This window comes from Ctenopharyngodon idella, chromosome 15 (genome assembly GCF_019924925.1).
Source record: "Ctenopharyngodon idella isolate HZGC_01 chromosome 15, HZGC01, whole genome shotgun sequence".
NCBI classification, from domain to species: Eukaryota; Metazoa; Chordata; class Actinopteri; order Cypriniformes; family Xenocyprididae; genus Ctenopharyngodon; species Ctenopharyngodon idella.
The window spans coordinates 32,242,556-32,266,786 of record NC_067234.1 but is presented as its reverse complement, the minus strand read 5'-3'; the positions used below and the strand labels follow the sequence as shown (position 1 = coordinate 32,266,786).

At 34.2% G+C, this 24,231-nt stretch overlaps 2 protein-coding genes across 2 annotated transcripts in view; both read right to left on the bottom strand.

The window, feature by feature from the left end:
* LOC127495604 (uncharacterized) overlaps positions 1-22,221 on the bottom strand; it is a 30,070-nt gene extending 7,849 nt beyond the window's left edge. The window contains 21 exon segments of the mRNA XM_051862544.1: positions 1,502-1,564; positions 3,298-3,408; positions 3,543-3,716; positions 3,797-3,967; positions 4,290-4,433; positions 4,554-4,727; positions 7,244-7,428; positions 7,657-7,837; positions 14,081-14,233; positions 14,368-14,541; positions 14,830-15,003; positions 15,673-15,789; positions 15,890-16,054; positions 16,129-17,889; positions 18,507-18,605; positions 20,323-20,433; positions 20,612-20,722; positions 20,900-21,025; positions 21,196-21,306; positions 21,596-21,692; positions 22,177-22,221. Of these exon segments, the coding sequence (XP_051718504.1) occupies positions 1,502-1,564; positions 3,298-3,408; positions 3,543-3,716; positions 3,797-3,967; positions 4,290-4,433; positions 4,554-4,727; positions 7,244-7,428; positions 7,657-7,837; positions 14,081-14,233; positions 14,368-14,541; positions 14,830-15,003; positions 15,673-15,789; positions 15,890-16,054; positions 16,129-17,889; positions 18,507-18,605; positions 20,323-20,433; positions 20,612-20,722; positions 20,900-21,025; positions 21,196-21,306; positions 21,596-21,648 (4,358 nt within the window). The 5' untranslated portion in view covers positions 21,649-21,692; positions 22,177-22,221.
* LOC127495932 (ribonuclease inhibitor-like) lies at positions 4,242-6,707 on the bottom strand. Its single transcript, XM_051863399.1, has 4 exons — positions 6,484-6,707; positions 4,840-4,956; positions 4,554-4,727; positions 4,242-4,460 (listed from the first exon to the last, which is right to left on the bottom strand). Coding segments are annotated over exons 1-4 (489 nt in total). The 5' UTR covers positions 6,486-6,707; the 3' UTR covers positions 4,242-4,264.
* Positions 22,222-24,231: the final 2,010 nt, after the last annotated feature.

The following is a 24,231-nucleotide window of genomic DNA, read 5'->3' as shown; positions in this document are numbered from 1 at the left end:
CTGTTCTTGATGCAGCATACTGTATCAGATCACGTAAGTATGGCAGGTATTTTGTGGATGTTTGCTAACATTACATTATGAATTAGTTTGATAGTGTGCTGCACGGCTAACGGGGCTAAAGCTACACACTGTTGGAGAAACTCAATAAGAATGAAGATGTGTTTATGAATTACACAGACTGCAAGCGTTTTCGGGTTAAAAATGAAAATAATGGCATGGCTCTGATCTCCGTGAATACAGTGAGAAACAATCGTAACTTTAACCACATTTAATAGTACATTAGCAACATGCTAACGAAACATTTAGAAAGACAATTTACAAATATCACTAAATATATCATGATATCATGGATCATAAACAGTTATTATCGATCCATTTGCCATTTTCGCTATTGTCCTTGCTTGCTTGCTTCACAATACCTGCAGAACGTCTGATGATTTGGCTGTGCAGCTCCACGACATTAATGCCTTGCCTAGAACATGGGCTGGCATATGCAAATTTTGGGGGAGTAAATAATAATGATCCTGACATAGCCGGTGTTATGTTGGGATTCACCCTTTTTTTCCGTGGTCTTTTTCACGCAAAAGATTTACATATAAAGGAGGAAACAATGGTGTTTGAGGCTCACATGTCATTTCCATGTACAGAACTCTTATTATTCAACTGTGCCAAGTTAAATAAAATTTTTTATTCTATGGCACCTTTAAGGTTAATGTTATCAGGCTTCATGTGACATTACAGCTCAAATAGCAAGCACATTTTACTGAAGAAAACTTCACTTTTCTGCTTTTAAGTGATCCATTGATATAAAGTTAAGTAGAGTCAATAACCTTTGACGTTTCTTACATTTCAGCATTTCTTAATAGTACATTATTTTAGTACACAAGTATACAGAAAGTGTGTGTGTTTTTTTTCATTTGGTTCAAATATTTACTGACACTGTAATGGTGATTACAAAACTTAAAATGATAAAATATAATAACAAAAAATACCTTAGTTGGAATAAAACACATGGATGTTATCATGTGGGAGAATTTTATTCAGATTGTTACTTCAGGCATGTATCGGTTATCCTTTGAAGTGACTTTCTTACCCTGTTGTGCATTTAAGTGTCATTTCTATAATAATAATAATAATTATTATTATTATTTATTATAATTACTTTTGTTTGTTTTGTTTTGTATACAATGTATTTATTTATTTATTTTGTACTGGTATGTTTTGTTATGTATAAAGAAAACCAATAAAAACTTCATTTTCAAAAAAAAAAAAAAAAAAAAAGATTAGGTGTCAGTGTAATTAGAATTAAATGTAATTATTAAATCATTTAGAATTTAATCACAGCTAGTATCTAGACATATGATAACCGTACAATCTCTCCTCATAATAATCCTCTCTTCTTTTAACCAAACTTGAACATTGATCCGTCACTATCATATTTCTCTGAACATACAAATTCATACATGTGCAAAAACGAAGTAAGTAAATATGTTTTTCTCACCTATTCAATCCACTGAAAGATGTGCAGGAATCAGTGCCATCTTTAGCATTTATTAGAGACATGCTGTTTGTCCGTATGTCTCACGTTTGTTTTTTTATAACATAATCGGGAGAAAAGAAGGCTTTTTATGTTTAAAGTTTTTTCAACATAGAATGCTGGAAAAGTGAAAGAAACATTTGTTATGCATGCAAGCAGTCTTTTAAGAACTGGTTTTACTTGTTTTGCTTTTTTTCATGCAGTTGAGTCTGAAGTGTAACATAGGTCAGTTACCTGACAATATTTGCCTAAACATATGTATACAAATATAGTTTGTGAGGCGTATCAGGCGTATTTTAGCTCTAACTCAAAATGATTCATGTTGCCTGTGATCTATCAAATGCTGCAGTGGTACTTACCATGTACAGTATCTTCTGAATACAACCTGCTGGTCCTCGTGAATCAGTCGAACTGAATGATGTTTTTTTGTTGTGTCATGAATAACCTGCTCTTCCACATACAACCATGTTGTGGCATCAAGGAAGTTGGAACGGCCTATAGTCTCAGTCTTGGGTGTTACTCCCACTAACTGCCTGATGCTAATTGCACGTAAAAATGGAAAGCACAAGCAGCTTCTCAATATAACAATTTCTAATCTAACTGGCTGGTTTTGCGCAGTCATGATTACAAGGTACCATCTTTTGAGGATGAAATAATTAGTGGATTTGGCAAACTTTGAAAGGTTAGTTACTCAAATCTTTGAAGGATATTCTGTGAATTACCATTATTTGAACCCACCATTATTATATACATATCTCAATACTTAAAACAGTTCAACACACACACACACATAATATCTATCTATCTATCTATCTATTTATCATATATATATATATATATATATATATATATATTGCCATCATCTACTCAACGTCATGTCACCTTAAACCTGATTGGGGGCTGTAGTTGGTTCAGTGAACCTGCATGCCCTAGATGTAGCTTTCTCTTCTAGTCTGGTTTATTTGTATTCTTTCTAATTGTATTTCTCTTCCTGGCTTTGACTTTCTGCCTTTTGATTACAGTATCAGATTTTCTCTTGACCCCTTGTCTTTCAGACCTCTACTCTTGAATCACCAACCTTGTGAGTTCCTAAATGTACTTTTCACAGCAAGGGTAAAATTCTCAGACATGAAGAATAAAGGTTTATGTGTGTATACTGTACAATTATTATATTTATTGCATACAGTATATGTATAAACCTTTACAAAAGTGGTAACCCGTTACAATTAGTTAATGCATTAACTAACAATGAGCTATTTTGTTATAGTATTATTAATCTTTGTAATTAGTTATTAAAAATACAACTGTTCATTCTTAGTTCATGTTTGCTCAGGTCCATTAAATAATATTAACAGATACAACTATTGATTTTAATAATCTATTAATAAATGTTGCAATTAACATTGTTAGTTTATGTTAACTAATTTTAACAATTGAAACCTTATTGTAAATTGTTACTGGAAATATGTACTTTAAATACAGAATATAAAACCATACTATCCACTTTTAGTTCATACAAAATGTGATTTGTCTCTTTACCTTAAGTTAGATTATATCATGATTTGATTTGCAAAACCTTCTTAATACATTTTTTCAATATATAGTACATTTGATATTTTAAAAAAAAAATAGTGTGATTACTACTCAATGTTCAAACCTTACGTGCTTATTTCTAGAGTTATCTTAAGGATTTTTTTTTTTTTTTTTTTTTTTTTTATTATGACTTGTCCAGGATCACGGAGAAAACATTCAGGTCTGACTCTTCCAGATCATTCTCAAGCAGATCAAGCTCTTTCAGGTGGGATGGATTTGATTTCAGAGCTTCGGTCAGTGCCACCATACCTTCATGTGTAACATTACAGTTGGACAGCCTGAAGAGAGCAGAGTGGATTTGTTAACACAGGTCAGTGGTTTGCTGTTACTTCTTAGTTTAACAGTTGCTTAACCAGATTTGAATGGCTTTGGATTTGATATTGCACTAAATACGATTTTTCCAGATATTTACCTCAGCTTCTCTAGTTTACAGTCAGGATTCTGCAGTCCAACACAGAGCTTCTTCACACCCGAGTCTTGTAGATCATTAATACTCAGATCCAGATCTGTCAGACTGGAGGTCTTTGAGCTAAAAGCTGAAGCTAGAGAAGTACAACTTTTCTCTGTCATTCCACATTTGTCCAACCTGAGAAAGAAATTTATTTTAATATACACTGTTCCAACTTAATCAAATATAAATATGTTCACTGATTTCTATATCTTAACCTCAGTGTTTTCAGTCTGCTGTTTGGATCACGAAGAGCTGCAGACAGCAGCTCCACTCCCTGATCTCCAGGTCTGTTGTTGCCCAGGTCTAGTTCTCTCAGATGAGCATTTGATCTCAGAGCTGAAGTAAGCGATCCACAGCCTTCTGTTTTAAATTTGCAACATGAAAGCCTATTGAAAGAAAGTACAAACATTCTTAACTCTAGAAATTCCAGTATATTTGATTGACTTTATACAATCATATAGGTGTTAATTGTCCAACAAGGCTGTAAACAGTAAATTTAGTCACACCAAGAAACTTCCAAGGGAAAGCAGTTTTGTAATGAGTTGTGTGTTGTTTGTTTTTTGTTTGCTTGTTTTCAAATTTCTGTGAAGTTTATGTCCCTGTTATTTATACATTTTTACATAAGCTATAATTTATTGACAAATCACAAATTGCCCATGGAGCAATATTCATTAATGGTGAATCTACAAGTATTGAGAACCATCTTGCCTCAGGATCTCCAATTTACAGTGAGGATGATGCAGTCCAACAGAGAACAACATCACACCAGAGTCCTGGAGCTCATTCTTGCTCAGAGAGAGTTCTTTCAGGTTTGAATCTGTTTGTAGTACTGAAGCCAATGCTGCACAACTTCTGTGTGTTATATTACAGTTATTTAACCTGTTAATAAAGCAGTTAAAGGCTCTTTAGTCATTATTAACTTCAAATCACTTCACAATTCAGTATATGTGCTTATGTTGTGCTATAACTCACTTCAGTATTTCCAGTGCACACTGAACTTTCTCCAGAGAAGCACAGAGATGTTTCACTCCTGAATCTCCTATGTCATTCCAGCTCAGGTCCAGCACTCTCAGATGAGAAGGATTTAAACTTAAAGCTGAGCTCAGGAAAACACAGCCTGGTTCTGTTACTCCACAGTTCTTCAGACTACAGAGAAGAGAATATACATGTGTTGTCTCAATCTATTGGCAAAAATCCATGTAGCACACTTTGCTTGATAAGGACTCATTTATATCTTTTTTAAGATATAACAACCTACTTCAAAGATTCCAGTCTGCACTCTGTGTCCTGTAGTCCAGCAGTGAGCCGTATAAAAGCATCATAAAGAATTTGATTGTTTGGATTATTTGGCCTACTGTTGAACCATTCCTGAATCCTGAAGTAACACAGAAACATTTTATTAAATATCTTCATTTCTAAAAAGTGTATTAGGGTCATTCTGTGTCAACTCAGTCAGAGGTCCCTGGCTAAATTTTTTTTAATTTTGATTATTTTTTTGTCTGGTGAAAAAAAAAAAAAATACATAAAAGAAGAAGGCCAATATATTACATGTCATGAATGTATACTAAGTAATCCACTATTTTGTATCAAAATGACAATTTTCAACTGAGATTTGGAGCCAATTTACAGGGGGTAAAAATGACTTTAGAAAGATGGCGGCATCATTATTTTATTTTTAAACAGAGATTGATAGGTCTCTTAGTAAAATCTGTTGACTTTAGCTATTTTTGTTGCATTGTATGCCAGTATTGAAAGTTTTAAAATGGGAAAAAGCACTTGTGTTTTTTTTCCCCCAAGTTTGCATACCTGTAACTAAAGAATTATTAAGGATACCTTAATATCTTTTTAGATTTTGGTTCTTAGCAAACATTTCTTTTGCTATCTTCATTTTTAAGGTCCTATATGGTTCAATCACATAGATTTGGGGATCCCAATGTAACTCCATGTTCAAATTGTTGAATTTTATCCATTTTCAATGGTCAAAAACCAAATATAGGAAACTTTTTAAACAGCTGATACTTATTTTGTTTAAAGAGGAATGTCTGAAGAACAAATAATACTGAAACTAGAATTGTATTTTGTTCCCTTCTATCAAAATAATTGCATACAACATCCCTCTCTGAGTGCTAAAATTCCACTGAAATGGTCAAAAATGACATACATTTTTAGTTTCAACATTACTTATTCTTCAGACATCCCCCTTTAAGTGCAATAAGTATCAGCTGTGTGCAAAGTGAACCACATTTTGTTTTTGACTATTGAAAATGGGTAATATACAACAAACTGAACTGAGCTGCATTGAGATCCCCATATCTATGGAACTGAACCATACAGGGCCTTGAAAAACAATATTTATGGCACTCAGGTATATTCTATGAATTTGTGTTGATAGAAAAAAAATGAGATACATTTCTAGTTTCAATTTCTCTTTAAATGAAAAAAGTATAAAATGTGACCCACATTTGGTTTTTGACCACTGAAAATGTGTACAATTGACCAATTTACTCATGAAGCAACATTAACCTCTCCATATCTCTGGGACTGAACCATAGAGAACCTTTAAAATGAAGATAAAAAAAATGTTTGTTAAAAACCAAAATATAAGATATCTTTAATACTTCTTGAGATACAGGCCTGCAAACTTGGGGCAAAAAAACAAAAACAAAACAAGTGTATTTTTGACCCCCTCTACAAAATAGTGGCTTACTCAGTAAAAATGCATCCATGATATTTAATATTTTGGCTTTAATTACTATTTATTTTTTTCTTTCTTGAAAAAAAAAAAAATTAACAAAATCAAAAATTTGAGCTGGGGAAGTTTCCCAAATTTGGTTGATGTGACATGGAATGACCCATTAGTATAATGTTTTAATATTTAACTTTACTCTATTTAGAAGCATACATCAACGGGGCATAGCATGATTTCTTTACTCCGACACAGAGTATTTCTACCCCTGAATCCTGCAGGTTGTTGTGGCTCAGATCCAGCTCTCTCACATTGGATTGTGATGAAAGAAGTGTAGACAGCTTTATACAGCCTATTTCTGTGATATTACAGTCATGCAACCTGGAAGAGTAAGAAAGATTGTCATGCTTTTTTTATTATTATATATGAACAATTTGTTGCACTCACACATATAATAAGTTACGAAAAGTGCTCACCGGGCCTTTGTAGACAGCCTGAGCACAGGATTTAGCCAGGTAAGCATTACTTCAGATCTACCATATTTACTTAATTCAAACTCATCAAACTTCTCATCTGATGTCATTAAAATAAACATTAGAGCAAAACCAAGTTCTTGGGACTGGATGTCTTTAACTTTTCCCGAGGTTATGTACTTTTCTATTTCATCTTTTAGGGAATGATCATTGAGTTCATTTAGACAGTGGAGCATAAGGAGACCCGTTTCTGGACAACGGGTTTTTATCTTTTCCTTGATTTACTCAGTAATCTCAGTAATGTCCTGGGGGATGATTGTTCTTTTCTTAAAAACTCTTTGTAGGAGGGCCTGATTTGACTCCATCGAAAGTCCCATGAGAAACCGAAGAAAGAGATCAAGATGTCCATTCTTACTTTCTAAAGATTTATTAACTGCACATTTGAGTATCATTGGCACTGTCACATTAATTTCTGATTCTTTTACTTCGCCTTCTACAAGCACATTTTTGCCGGAGTTGTGAAGGAGAGATGCACATATAGAGCTGCTAGATGTTCCTGAATGCTCAGATGAACAAAGCAGAAGACTTTCCCCTGATACCAGCCAAACTCCTCTCTGAAGATCTGAGTGCACAGTCCTGAGTACACTGATGCTTCTGTCACATCAATGCCACACTCTCTCAGGTCTTCCTCATAGAAGATCACATTGCCTCTTTCTAGTTGCTCGTATGCCAGTTTCCCCAGTTTGAAAATCATATTTTTATCTTTGTCCTCCTCCTCAATATACTTAGTGTTTTTGAGGCTAATCTGTGCCATCAGGAAGTGTGTGTACATTTGAGTGAGAGTCTTGGGAATCTCTCCACTCTCTGCTTCACTCAACATCTTCTCTAGAACAGTGGCTGAGATCCAGCAGAACACTGGGATGTGGCACATGATGTAGAGGCTCCTTGATGACTTCAGGTGTGTGATGATTGTATTGGCCAGACTCTGATCACTGATTCTCTTCCTGAAGTATTCCTCCTTCTGTGGCTCATTGAAGCCTCGTACCTCTGTCACTCGATGGACACACTCAGAGGGGACGTGATCAGCTGCTGCTGGTCTGGAGGTGATCCAGATGAGAGCAGAGGGAAGCAGATTCCCCGCAATGAGGTTTGTCAGCAACACGTCCACTGATGTCTCTTTAGTTGCATCCCGTAGAGTATCATTGCTGTGAAAGTTTAAGGGAAGACGGCACTCATCCAGACCATCAAAGATGAAAATGACAGAGGAATTTTGAATCAGATGTAAACTTGTCTCTCTCATAAAGAAGGTTTGAAGAAGACCAACTAAACTGAATGTTTTGTCCTTCATCAAATTGAGCTCTCTGAAAGGAAGTGGAAATATAAGCTGGACGTCCTGATTCTCTTTCCCTTCAGCCCAGTCCAGGATGAACTTCTGCACAGAGACTGTTTTTCCAATGCCAGCGACTCCCTTTGTCATCACAGTTCTGATGGGTTTATCTTGTTCAGGTAAAGGTCTAAAGATATCGTTGCATTTGATTGGTACTGTTATTTCTGCTGCAGTCTTTAATATTTTTTCAATCCTTTTAATTTCATGCTCATTACTGATCTCTGCATTCCCACCCTCTGTGATGTAGAGATCGGTGTAGATCTCATTCAGGAGAGTTGGGTTTCCCTGCTTTGATAGGCCTTCAAAAATGTGCTGATGCTTCATTTTCATGTCAGATTTTAAATTTTGGTGGATCTCTGGATGAGGAGCATCATGTCTGTAAAAACATAATCTTTTCAGAATGAAATAATATGTAGGATATATAGTTGTGTAAACTTAAAAAACATTTTTTTTCATAATATTCAAACAATACTAATTGATTTATAGCACTATATCATGTATTTCCCATTTTATAATCTGTAATATTTTTTGTATAATATTTTTTGTAAAATTCAATTTAATTAGATTGCCTTTTTTACAAATAAAGACTGTTAGAAAATGGCTAAAAATGCAAGTGTTGATTCTAGATACAGTATTAATTGAATAATCACTTACATTTTGTTTTACTATGTGTTATTTCTCATTTTTCAAAAACATGTGAGAGATCAGCATGATGGCAACTGAACAGTGAGGAAGTTGGAGATGCCCTGCTGTTCATTTAAACCCTGCAGCTGGCAAGAGTTCGGCAAATCATCTATACTCAATCTTATTGCCTGCATTCGACATGGTGAGTCATCCAACCCCCATTTTACCCTCTCTGACCTTGGAAGCACAGGAAGCGCACCTTTCTAGTGCGAACACTGAATGAACACTTAAAAAAGTGATCAGAATGAAACAATACCTCTGGTGTGGTATATTTGATTCATCTTTCATTTGTATTGCACTGGGATCAGGTGAATTTGATATTTCTAGGGAACTGAAAAAGACATTATTAAAAGAAATTAAATTCAGATTGATTTGCATTTTCTCTTTATTGCTTAGATGTATTTCTTAAAAAATATTTGGTCAAAACTATAAACATTCTCAAAAAAATGTGAAGAATGTTATTTTAGTTTGGGTTATAAAACCTGTGCTTCAAAAAGACAGTTCAGTGGAACATTAGGCAATTTGGAAAATTAGTTAAAATATGTGTAGTATATTTATAGATTTGAGAAATGTATCTTTGATTTCAGAAATAAAGTAATAGTTTGAAAATAATAGAATCAGATTTAGTATGTATAAGGGATTGAAGAAAAACTTTTTAAGCACATTTGTGACATTTATAGCTGTAGAGATACACTTATCACAGCTATAGCACAAGCAAATAAAAGATAAATAGATTTACCTTTGGTTGAACAGAGAATATCCATTTTTTAACTGAATTGGTGTTTTCATTGATTTGTCACTTTTCAGGGACAAAACACTGGGATCAGGTGAATGTGATCTTTCCTCAGAACTGCAAAAGACAACATAATACATCTCACCATTGAACAACAACAATTATGTGCTTTTTTCATCATTAAAATCATAAAAAATGATGCAAAAGCACATTTTATCAAACTAATTGTTGTATAATAACCAGCAAGAAAGCATTGATGTTTAAACTGAATTTGGTGACACTACAGTGTGTAACATTTAAGTTGATGAGGATGAGTTAATGAAGTTAATTCATTTTGTGGAAAATGTGGTTGCAGCTCATTGTCTACGTTACTATGTTTGGAAAGAGGTGTTATTTGTGTTTTAACAACGTTTATTTCATGAGTTATTGATCCAGGAAGTTTGAATCTGTGAATATATTGCCGACTTTACTGAACTCCTTGAACTAAGCACTAACCATATTTCTTTAAACTTAAGGCCAAGTTCAAGATAAAACTTTATGAACCATTCCATTGTTAATGTATGGATCTGTCTGAAACACTGCCAGAAGGACATTAAACAGGAAGTGTTTGTCCGAGCTCACAACAAGTTTTGAAGAGAAAGCAAAAGCTTTGAAAAATATTTTTTCCTCCCATCCAGGGCTGACAGATTGGGTGGACGATTTCCAGCCCAAAAATCTCACAAAAACCCGCCCACTCTAACTCCAACTGCCCAAAACTTTAACTGTCAAAATAATGGGATAGAATTTTATTGCCATGTCAATCAAGGTTGATATGGACCATTTTTAACTTGTTAAAACAAAATAATGATGACAAAATAATAATAATTAAAAAAAAAAAAAAGATCAGTTTCCCAGGAAAATGAATCAAATCAGGGCAAATACATTAAAGAGAATTACCAAATATGACTTAAAATGTCCAGGTAGACTGTGTCAAAACGGCAATCAAGAATTGCCCGATACCGTCAGAAAAACACATGCATCATTTTCAGTGTCAACAGTCAGAATAAGCCCATTTAAATGCAAAAAAAGTGTCCATTATAAGTGATCGGAATAAGCAACATAATTAGCAGGTATTTTTCACACATTAATGCACACACCATGAGCACCAAAACTGTGTCATTCATTGATATATTTGCAAGCAAACTTAGCTTTGTCTATCTCACAATAGCACCAAAACTATAGGTAATTTAAAACGGAGTTATACTGTATTCACCTCCCATCATTTATAAGATCTCCATCCTTTAACTGAATTGGTGTTTTCATTGATTTGTCACTTTTCAGGGACCAAATACTGGGATCAGATGAATGTGATCTCTCCAAAGAACTGCAAAAGGCAACATAATCCATCTCACCATTGAACAACAACGATTATGTGCTTCCAAGTAAAAGTTGATGTCATCAAGATTTGTTAAGGACAATACTGTATCATTTGAAAGCAAAATGTTAGTTTTATCTCACAATATTGCCAAAACCATCAAAGTTATGTCACATAAAAATAGTTCTATTTAGCTCTGATCAAACAGAGAATCTCTATTTTTTAACTGAATTGGTGTTTTCATTGATTTGTCACTTTTCATGGACAAAACACTGGGGACAGCTGAATCTGATCTCTCCAGAGACCTGAAAAACAACAATCTTTTTCTCGAAAGTTAAAGATTATGTTCTTGTCAACAAAATATTTCATTTCATTAATCTATATCTCTCTAAAGTTGAATATTATGTTCAAGTAAATTAAAAAGTTGGTTTCATTAATTAATAAAAGGTTATTTGCAAAGAAAACATTATTTTCATCTTGCTAATAGGATCAAAAGCAACACAGGTATACTACACCACATGCAAACATAAATATAATTGGATTTACCTTTGGTTAAACTCAGAATCTTCATTTTTTAACTGAATTGGTATTTTCATTGATTTGTCACTCTTCATGGATAAAACACTGACAGGTGAATGTGATCTTTCCTGCTGAACACTGTCAGATACAACACAATACATCTTCATAGTTCAGAGCAATTCAACATCACTTTCATTTAGATTATATTAAGTTTGTCAATGCCTTTTGTAATAAAATATAATTAGCTGTGCTAGGTTATATCAGTATGATTTAATCTTCAATTTTAAACTGAGTTGGTTTGAACTGAATTTATTTGATCTGTCACTTATACATAGATATAAAGAATATGCTTCTTTAAAATATTAATTTATATTTGATTTATATCTATATAAATATGATACATTGACAAAAAAACATTTCTCTCACCCTTTCTCTCCATTGCAAGCGATGTGATAATCAGTGTCTTCTTCAGCATTCATTATGGTGTTTGTGTTTTCCTAACTTCTGAACAAATTAGTTCTGTCTGTGTCCATCATAATCAAATAAAGACAAATAAAAAAAATAAATAAATGAATGAACAGTTTACTCTCTCAAAGACTTTATAAAATCAAACGAATGGGAATGAGAAAGAAAAGCAATGAAAGACACAAAAAAACAGAATCTGGTTTGACTGGTTTATGAGTTGTCTGGAAAGTTCTTTCCTGGTTTATTTATATAGTTCACATACTTTCATGTTGTGTAAGGCTTTGATTGTTTCACAGTGTCTGATTAAACAAAAAGACACACATTTTGTGATCATAAAATTAGGTTGTTGTAGTGGAAGCATAGCATTTATTTTGTGATTTTTATAGCACTTAAACTTGAATGCATTCTGCAAATAACTGAAAATCTTCAGATTAGACAATGTCAAATGTATTTTAGTCTTTACTCTTTAACTCAAAATGATATATCCTGCCTAATATAATCTCTCCAACATTCTTCTCTCAGTCTGTGTAGTTGTACTTACCATGTGTGCTCTGGATTCCACTCACTGTCTTCATTAAACAACAGAATGATTGTGTTTTCTGTTTTCTCACTGCTTACCTGCTCTGTGAAGGTGGATCTAAATCTATGAAACTGACAGGTTTGTGATGCACAGATAAATACTGGGCTACAGTATAAATATGAACCACATTACCAAGTGACAGATGAAAATACTGTGAGGTTTAATTGAAAACCATTGCTGTAAATAGTGTTGGGGAAAGTTACTTTTAAAAGTAATGCGTTACAATATTGTGTTACTCCCTAAAAAAGTAACTAATTGTGTTAATTAGTTACTTTTTGTGGAAGTAATGCGTTATGTTACTTTTGCGTTAGTTTTCTCATCTGGGCTGGGCTTGCTTGTTTGTATTTTTAAATTCTAGATAAAAAGTAGACTTCTGTGAATACTTATCAAGTGAATCTTCAGAGAAAACTGTAGGCACAGTGTGTTGTGTTGATAATTTCATGCATATATTTTACTTTCTTAGGGCCAGATTTAACAGCTTGCACCAGCGCAAACACTCCTCTGGCATTAAAAAACTACTGTCAGGATTTACTAAATGAATGCTGTCATTATCATGTAATCTGCCATTCTATAATCCGCTCCCATGGCCAAATGGGATAGTAAAGTATCCATCGTATGCACACTTCAGAATGTCGTCGGAAATAGTAGGTCATCCAGGTACTCTTTGTGGGTACTTTCTTTTGTCACATACTGTTTTTCGCAGCATGCTGTATAGTAGGGAAGTATTCGATTTTAGATGCAACTTAGGGCTTTTCACATTGCACTTAAAGGGATAGTTCACCCAAAAATAAAAATTCTGTCATAATTTACTCATCTTCATGTTGTTCCAAACCTGTAAGACTTTCATTCATCTTCGGAACACAAATTTCTGTCCCTTCGTTGACATTCTATGCAATTTGCCCCAGGTTATCACCAGTAAGCATAGTCGTTTCATTCTTACCTTTATAGTCTGATAAAATTCATTCAGTATAAACTTAATAGTACAGTTGGCAATATATAATGTGAAGATGGGTAATGTAAGAGCCTTTTTGTAAACATGACGCATACTGCAATCATCCAATCAATAACACTGACACTGCAAACACGCAAAGTACGTTAACCCAAGGTTTAGGAATGTTCAGTGTGAAATGTCAGCTTATGAATATCATGATTAATTTTTAACCCTGGGTAAATTATGAGCGGTGTGAAAGGTGAAGCAGATAACCCAGGATACTGTTTACCCTAGGGTTCAGAATGACCCAGGGTTAAATTTTACAAGTGTGAAAAGCCCTGTTGAGTGCGGTCCACTCAGATCCGTCAGTCTCATTGTAAGCAGTAGAACATAAAAAAACAATAAAACAGGTAAATGAGTTCTTTCATTTTCACAGTTTCTATTACTTCTTTTGGTGATTTGTGTATGATCATAAATGATTGTGTTTTGTATCTAGATAATAAACTTTAACAACTGGTTTGTATGTGGTATACTTGATGTTTATTAAACAAATTGTATATATATATACAGTATATACATGTGTATATATTTCCGAAAACAACCTATCCAGACTATCAAAGATTAAATATTGCTTTCTAGAGGTGTCTTTCTAAAGATTTGTGTTAGTGTTGTTTTTTCTGTTTTTATGATGACTTGTCCAGGATCATGGAGAGCACATTCAAGTCTGACTCTTCCAGATCATTCTCAAGCAGATCAAGCTCTTTCAGGTGGGATGGATTTGATTTCAGAGCTTCGGTCAGTGCCGCCACACCTTCATGTGTAACATTACAGTTGGACAGCCTGAAGAGAGCAGAGTGGATTTGTAAGCACAGGTCAGTGGTTTGCTGTTACTACTTAGTTTAACAGTTGCTTAATCAGATTTGAATGGCTTTGGATCTAATATTGCACTACATAAGATTTTTCCAGACATTTACCTCAGCTTCTCTAGTTTGCAGTGAGGATTCTGCAGTGCGACACAGAGCTTCGTCACACCTGAGTCTTGTAGATCATTAATACTCAGATCCAGATCTGTCAGACTGGAGGTCTTTGAGCTGAGAGCTGAAGCCAGAGAACTGCAACTTTTCTCAGTCATTCCACATTTGTCCAACCTGAGAAATCATTCTGACCTCAGTGGAATGTGGTTCAAACATAGGTACGTTTCTCTCACAGTCTTTATCAGTATATCATTTTTTAGTCAGGTTTTTGTTATACTTGCAATGTCTCTGTAGGGCTCTGTTATTGGTGGGAAATATTGCTTTTTAAATGAATAAAGATTGTTTTTAATGGGATGAAATAATGTTTATTTAATTTGTTAATGAAGCAATTAAAGGCTCTTTAGTCATTATTAATTTCAAATAATTTCACAATTCAGTATATTATGTTGTGCTATAACTCACTTCAGTATTTCCAGTGCACACTGAACTTTCTCCAGAGAAGCACAGAGATGTTTCACTCCAGAGTCTCCTATGTTGTTCCAGCTCAGGTCCAGCACTCTCAGATGAGAAGGGTTTAAACTTAAAGCTGAGCTCAGGAAAACACAGCCTGCTTCTGTTACTTTACAGTTCTTTAGACTACAGAGAAAAGAAAATATATTTAGTAGAGATGCACTGATATATCGGTCAATAATCGGTATTGGCCAATAAAAGCAAATTTTCACACTGTCGGCTATCGACCGATAGTTTAAAAACAACCCATAGTCAGGGCCGATATATCCTGTCAATCAAAAGAGGGCAGGAAAATGAACTGCATTTGGGCTTTGTGTAAAGAAAATGCTAAGAAACTAGTTTGATGTTCAATATTTATAGTAATTGTCAATTAATAACATTCAGAAAGTTAAAAAATGTTCATTTAATCACCAGAATCTAGTTAATGTGTGTTAATATTAATGCGTTATGTATTTGTTTATAACTGATACCAGTTACTCTGAAACAAGTTGATGAAATGGAGAGAATACAATTTTTATTTGCATTTCTTTCAAAATATAATAATTAAATATATAATGATAAATTATTAATTATAATGAAATTATCATTAATTTAAAAGAAGGTATAAAGGCAGAACCCCCAAACTATTTGTATCGTTATCGGGAGATATCACTGAATAATCTGTATTGGTGGAGAAATTGCAAAATAGTATCAGTGCATCTTTAATATTTAGTCTCAATCTAACGGCAACAATCCATGTTGCACAATTTGCATGATAAGGACTCATTCATGTCTTTTTAAGAGATGACAACCTACTTCAAAGATTCCAGTCTGCACTCTGTGTCCTGTAGTCCAGCAGTGACAGATATAAAAGCTTCATACAAAAGCTTTTGGTTTGGAACATTTGGCCTACTGTTGAACCATTCCATCATTCTGAAGTGACACAGAAACATTTCATTAAATATCTTCATATGTAAATAGTGTATTAGTAATATAATGTTGTCATATTTAACTTTATTCTATAGAAGCGTACATTGCTGGGGCGTAGCATGATTTCTTTAATCCAACACTGAGTATTTCTACTCCTGAATCCTGCAGGTTGTTGTGGCTCAGATCCAGCTCTCTCACATTGGATTGTGATGAAAGAATTTTAGTCAGCATTACGCAGGCACTTTCTGTGATATTACAGTCATGCAACCTAGAAGAGTAAGAAAGATTGTCAAGATTTTTTTGTTTGTTTGTTTTTTTCGCCCTTTCACAAAAATTTCTCACCGGGCCTTTGTAGACAGCCTGATCACAGGTTCCAGCCAGTTAAAGAATACGTCTGATCTACCATATTGACGTAGTTCAAACTCATCAAACTTCTCATCTGATGTCATTAAAATGAACAATAGAGCAAAACCAAGTTCTTGGGACTGGATGTCTTTAACTTTTCCTGAGGTTATGTACTTTTGGATTTCATTAATTAGAGAATGATCATTGAGTTCATTTAGACAGTGGAACATAAGGATACCCGTTTCTGGACAACAGGTTTTTATCTTTTCCTTGAGATACTCAGTAATCTCAGTAATGTCCTGGGGGATGATTGTTCTTTTCTTAAAATGCCTTTCTAGGAGGCCCCGATTTGACTCCATTGAAAGTCCCATGAGAAAGCGAAGAAAGAGATCGAGATGTCCATTCTTACTTTCTAAAGATTTATCAACTGCACATTTGAGTATAATTGGCACTGTCACATTAATTGTTGATTCCTTTGCTTCGCCTTCTACAAGCACATTTTTGCCGGTGTTGTGGAAGGAGAGATGCACATATAGAGCTGCTAGATGTTCCTGAATGCTCAGATGAACAAAGCAGAAGACTTTCCCCTGATACCAGCCAAACTCCTCTCTGAAGATCTGAGTGCACAATCCTGAGTACACTGATGCTTCTGTCACATCAATGCCACACTCTCTCAGGTCTTCCTCATAGAAGATCACATTGCCTCTTTCCAGTTGCTCGTATGCCAGTTTTCCCAGTTTGAAAATCATCTCTTTATCTTTGTCCTCCTCCTCAGTATACTTTGTATCTTTGATGCTAATCTGTGCCATCAGGAAGTGTGTGTACATTTGAGTGAGAGTCTTGGGAATCTCTCCACTCTCTGCTTCACTCAACATCTTCTCTAGAACAGTGGCTGAGATCCAGCAGAACACTGGGATGTGGCACATGATGTAGAGGCTCCTTGATGACTTCAGGTGTGAGATGATTGTATTGGCCAGACTCTGATCACTGATTCTCTTCCTGAAGTATTCCTCCTTCTGTGGCTCATTGAAGCCTCGTACCTCTGTCACTCGATGGACACACTCAGAGGGGACGAGATCAGCTGCTGCTGGTCTGGAGGTGATCCAGATGAGAGCAGAGGGAAGCAGATTCCCCACAATGAGGTTCGTCAGCAACACGTCCACTGATGTCTCTTTAGTCGCATCCCGTAGAGTCTCATTGCTGTGAAAGTTTAAGGGAAGACGGCACTCATCCAGACCATCAAAGATGAAAACGACAGAGGAGTTTTGAATCAGATGTAAACTTGTCTCTCTCATAAAGAAGGTTTGAAGAAGACCAACTAAACTGAATCTTTTGTCCTTCATCAAGTTGAGCTCTCTGAAAGGAAGTGGAAATATGAGCTGGACATCCTGATTCTCTTTCCCTTCAGCCCAGTCCAGGATGAACTTCTGCACAGAGACTGTTTTTCCAATGCCAGCGACTCCCTTTGTCAGCACAGTTCTGATGGGTTTGTCTTGTTCAGGTAAAGGCCTAAAGATGTTGTTGCATTTGATTGGTACTGTTATTTCTGCTGCAGTCTTTAATATTTTTTCAATCCTTTTAATTTCATGTTCATTACTGATCTCTGCATTCCCACCCTCTGTGATGTAGAGATCGGTGTAGATCTCATTCAGGAGTGTTGGGTTTCCCTGCTTTGCCAGGCCTTCAAAAATGTAGCGATGCTTCATTTTCATGTCAGATTTAAATTTTTGGTGGATCTCAGGATGAGGAGCATCATGTCTGTAAAAACATAATCTTTTCAGAATCAAATAAGAAAAATATATATTGTCTGTATAGGCTGCATATATAGTTATGTAAACTTGAAACCCTTTTTCATGATATTCAAACAATACCAATTGTTTTATAGCAGATAAATATTTTAAACACAATATCATGTAGTATTTCCTCTTTTATAATATCTGCGATACTTTTTTGTGATTAATTTAATTAGATTGCTTTTTCTACTAATGAAGATTATTACTTCTCTATTTGAACAAATTGCTAAAAATACAAGATTGTTGATTCTCATAAGTGAGATACAGTATTAATTGAATAATGACTTAAATTTTGTTTAACTATGTGTTATTTCTCAGTTTTCAAAAACAGATCATGTGAGAGATCAGCATGATGGCAGCTGAACAATGAGGAAGTCAGAGATGCCCTGCTATTCATTTCTTAAACCCTGCAGCTGTGAGTTAACAGCAAATCATCTGTACTCATCCTTATTCACTGCGATTGACATGGTGAGTCATCAGACCCCCCTGAAACTCTTGTGGTAAACTCTTTGACCTGGGAAGCACATAAGAGCACCCTTTAGCGTGAATGAACATCAACAGGTTATAAGAATGAAACAATACCTCTGATGGGGTAGATTTGTTTCATCTCTCCAGTAATTTGTCTTTTGTGTTGCACTGTGATACGGTGAATTTGATATCTCTAGGGAACTGAAGAATGAACTATTAATAGAAATAAAATTCAGATTGATTTGATTTTTCTCTCCATTGCTTAGATGCATTTCAAAATATAGACAGAACAACTATATATATATATATATATATATATATATAATCAGTGGCGTGCAGTCCATATAAGCTGCGAATGCTCTGCATACCCAAGCAATTCGTGACCTCGGCTATTAACATTATAATTTACTATTAAATCCCTTGTTTGAGGTGTACCATAAAGCCTACATGATTGGTAATGCATATGTAACTGTCCGTAATTTATTAATTTGCCAAACGACGGTAATTTTCTTTAAATCTGCCAGTTACGGAGACTTCCGGGTAAGCTGATCTACAGCAACTTATGCGCCTTGGCGCTTTTGTTATGAAACGTTGTCATCGTCCCGTGTTTCATTGGTTTGCTGGCCTATGGTGGATTTCATGGGCAGGATAAGCTGTGATCGAGTCGCTCGCCCAAGAGGAAAAATGAGCTGAGCCAAGATCTCGATCACCGAAAATCACATTGTATTTGATACAAAACGAACTAGACTTAACCAAATGGGGAGAAAAATCATAACTAAAACTATTTTCATAGTATTTCATTTTCTCCATACTGATTTTTTTTTAATGAAAACTTATAAATTGTTTAAAACAGTCCTACTAGGCCTTTTAGAGGATGTTAATCAATAGTCTTTGCGTTTGTTAAAGTCATCAGTTTGCATAATTTCAACTTATTTTTAAAAAATACATATATTTTTATTTATTATAGCCTACTTATATTTATTATAATTACATTTTATTTTTTATTTATAATAGGCTGCTAATACTAATTATGTTATACTTATTTTTAACTATTCATTTAAAAAGTACTTCTGGTATACATTTAAATTGACGCCATGGTGTTTTTTATTTGTTAAACTGATACGTTTAAAGGTGAAGTATGTTGCTTGTGTGACAGTAGCGGATTACAAAAATACAGCATATTTTGCAAACGCACCTTTCGCATGTTGCGCCTCCGTCGACTCAAACATCACAAAAGCTCTTACGGTTGCTTGTGAAGGCACATCTCAGGTAAATATAGGCTACTCTCAATAAAAGGTCCAACATATTAGAAATACTTTTCACTGTTTTGCTATTTGTCATGAGAATGCGAGCATCTCGCATATTATCTATAAACCCATTCAAACTGCATCGGTCACATTTTATTTTTACATGACGCACCACCTAGCATACCCGGTTAAAAAAATCACCGCTCGCCACTGATATATATATATATACACACAAAATATATTTCAAAACATTCTCAAAATGTTTTAAAAAAACACATTCTGTTCTATCAAAACTTTGGCCTCAGTTTCACAGAAACCAATGAACAATTACTTAGTTTGTGGAGAATGTGTTGTTTGAGTTTGGGTTGTTATATCCATTGCTTATTCAGCCTGAATGAGACTGTGGTTAAACCTGTGCCTAATGAAGATAGTTCTGTGTGTAGTTCTGCAGAACATTTAGCAGTTTGAAAAATTAGTGAAAATAGGTTAAAAATATTTATAGAATTGAGAAATGCATCTTTGATTTCAGAAATAAATGAATGGTTTGAAAATAATAGAATACAATTTAGTGTGTAAGGGATTGAGAAAAACTTTTTAAACATTCACAAACAGTGTTATTTATAGATTTAGGACTACAATTATCACAGATATACTACATGCTAATAAAAGATAAATAGATTTACCTTTGGTCAAACAGAGAATATCCATTTTTTAACTGAATTGGTATTTTCATTGATTTGTCACTTTTCAGGGACAAAACACTGGGTTTAGATGAATGTGACACTTTCTCAGAACTGAAAAAACAACATAATCCATCTCAGCGTAGTTCAAAATTATTACTTTCTAGCGTATAAAAGAGAATGTCAAAGATTTTTAAGAAAAATAGAATTTGCAAGCAAACTTTTAGTTTTTTCTATGTCACAATAACACCAAAACCATAGATCATTTAAAACACAGTTATACTATATTCACCTTCCATCATTTATTAGATCTCCATCCTTTAACTGAATTGGTATTTTCATTGATTTGTCACTTTTCAGGGACCAAATACTGGGATCAGATGAATGTGATCTCTCCAAAGAACTGCAAAAGGCAACATAATCCATCTCACCATTGAACAACAACGATTATGTGCTTCCAAGTAAAAGTTGATGTCGTCAACATTTGTTAAGGACAATACTGTATCATTTGAAAGCAAAATGTTAGTTTTTTCTCACAATATTGCCAAAACCATCAAAGCTACATCACATAAAATTGTACCTCTGATCAAACAGAGAATCTCCATTTTTTAACTGAATTGGTATTTTCATTGATTTGTCACTCTTCATGGACAAAACACTGGGGACAGCTGAATCTGATCTCTCCAGAGACCTGAAAAACAACAACCTTTTTCTCGAAAGTTAAAGATTGTCCAAGTAAATTTAAAAAGTTGGTTTCATTAATCTTTATTAATGAAAGGTTATTTGCAAAGAAAACATTATTTTCATCTTGCTATAGGATGAAAAGCAACACAGGTATGCTAAGCCATATGTAAACATAAATGGTATTGGATTTACCTTTGCTTAAACAGAGAATCTCCATTTTTTAACTGAATTGGTATTTTCATTGATTTGTCACTCTTCATGGATAAAACACTGACAGGTGAATGTGATCTTTCCCGCTGAACACTGTCAGATACAACACAAGTCTTTATAGTTCAGAGCAATTCAACATCACTTTCATTTAGATTATATTAAGATTGTCAATGCATTTTGCAATAAAATATAATTAGCTGTGCTAGGTTATATCAGTATGATTTAATCTCCAATTTTAAACTGAGTTGTTTTGAACTGAATTTCTTTGATCTGTCACTTACACATAAATATAAAGAATATGCTTCTTTAAAATATTAATTTATATTTGATTTATATCTATATAAATATGATACATGGACAAAAAAAAAAACATTTCTCTCACCTTTTCTCTCCATTGCAAGCGTTGTGATAATCAGTGTCTTCTTCAGCATTCATTATGGTGTTTGTGTTTTCCTAACTGCTGAACAAATTAATTCTGTCTGTGTCCATCATAATCAAATAAAGACAAATAAATAAATAAACAAACATTATTTTATTCTCTCAAAGACTTTATGAAATCAAATGACAGGGAATGAGGAAGAAAAGCAATGAGAGACACAAATAAAACAGAATCCGGTTTGACAGGTTTATGAGTTGCCTGTAAAGATATTTCCTGGTTTAGTTATATAGTTCACATACGTTCAGGTTGTGCAAGGCTTTGATTGTTTCACAATGTCTGACTAAACATAAATACACAAATTTTGTGATCATTAAAATTAGATTGTTGTAGTGGAAGCATAGTGTTTATTTTGTGCTTTTTGTAATGCATAAACTTGAATGCATTCTGCAAATAATATAACTGAAAATCTTCAGATTAGACAGTTTCAAATGTATTTTAGTCTTTACTCTTTAACTCAAAATGATTTATCTTGCCTAATGTAATCTATCCAACATTCTTCTCTCAGTCTGTGTAGTTGTACTTACCATGTGTGCTCTGGATTTCACTCTGTCTCCTCATGAACCAACAGAATGATTGTGTTTTCTTTTTCTCACTGCTTACCTGCTCTGTGAAGGCGGAGCTAAATCTTCTATGAAACTGACAGGTTTGTGATTCATCAGCCTAACAGATGAAGCAGATACTGGGCAACTGTATAGATATGAACCACATTACCAAGTGACAGATGAATATGTACCAAAATATAGTTTGATTGAGAACCACTGCTATAAAACATTAAAGCAATAATGCTGTAGGGACTGCAGTATTAAATTAGTTTATTAAGCGATTTTTTTGTTTTTTGTTGTTCATCTACTGATGTGGAAGGATGTACTGTTACTTCATTGTCTACAGTTAAATACCAGAATGTTATATTTTAAATCAACTTGTCTTTTGAAAATCATTTTTCCTATGATACAAAAACAGCCTTCTTCCACCTCAGAAACATCGCTAAGCTACTGAACATGCTATCTGTTTCTGATGCAGAAAAGTTAGTTCATGCATTCATGACCTAAAGATTACTGTAATGCATTACTAACTGGTTGTCCTGCATCCTCAATAAACAAGCTACAATTAGTCCAAAATGTAGCTGTTAGAGTTCCTACCAGGTCAAGGAAATATGATCATATAACACCAATTTATCATCTCTACACTGGCTACCTATTAAGTTCCATATTGATTATAAAGTATTGCTACTGACCTATAAGGCCCTAAATGCCCACAATCCATCATGCTCTTTAAGTTCACAAAACTCTGGGCTTCTGGTTGTACCTAGGATATTTAACCCTTTAAGTCCTGTCAGTCGGATTTACAGCTCGTGAATTCATCAGTTTCTCCTGAAATACATACAAGTGGCTGGTGAACTGGAAGAATAATAGAGTAAACTGTATAGTTTCTTAGGCCCACTAATGTGTCTGATATGAATAAACGTCAGCAAATTATATTTGATTGGATTGTTATTGCTGCTTCCACTGATTCCTGACATCACTGTGTACAGGTGCTGGTCATATAATTAGAATATCATCAAAAAGTTGATTTATTTCACTAATTCCATTCAAAAAGTGAAACTTGTATATTATATTCATTCATTACACACAGACTGATATATTTCAAATGTTTATTTCTTTTAATCTTGATGATTATAACTGACAACTAAGGAAAATCCCAAATTCAGTATCTCAGAAAATTAGAATATTATAGAAAATACTCATAGAAAATAACCAAAACAATCCAAGGTTCTTGTTTAGTACAGTGGCTAGATTAACAAATAAACAGACATCACCAGAACAAAACATTTCATTACAGTTTAGTAGCGATGACTTTATGAATTTCTTTACTGAAAAAATCGAAAGCATCAGAAATACAATTGTAAATGTACAACCCTTGACAGAGTTTTATGATTCAGCCTCAATTATCGTCCCTCAAGAACAGTTGCAGTGCTTTACAACTATAGGACAGGAAGAGCTAAATAAACTTATCACTGCGTCTAAACCAACAACATGTTTATTAGATCCAATACCCACTAAACTACTGAAAGAATTGTTACCTGTAGCAGAAGAGCCTCTTCTCAATATTATTAACTCGTCTTTATCTCTAGGTCATGTTCCAAGACCGTTCAAGTTAGCAGTTATTAAGCCTCTCATTAAGAAACCACAATTAGATCCAAATGTATTGGCAAATTACAGACCCATTTCAAATCTTTCATTTATATCTAAAATACTAGAAAAAGTGGTGTCGGTCCAATTGTGCTCCTTCTTGCAAAAAAATGCTATCTATGAAAAATTTCAGTCAGGATTCAGGCCTCATCATAGCACAGAAACTGCGCTCGTTAAAATTACAAATGACTTACTTCTAGCTTCTGACCAAGGCTGTATCTCAATACTAGTGTTACTTGATCTCAGTGCTGCGTTCGACACTATAGATCATAAAATACTTCTAGATCGACTACAGAATTACACTGGTATCCAGGGACAGGCATTACGGTGGTTTAGGTCGTATCTATCAGACCGTCACAATTTTGTTTATTTAAACGGGGAAAAATCTAA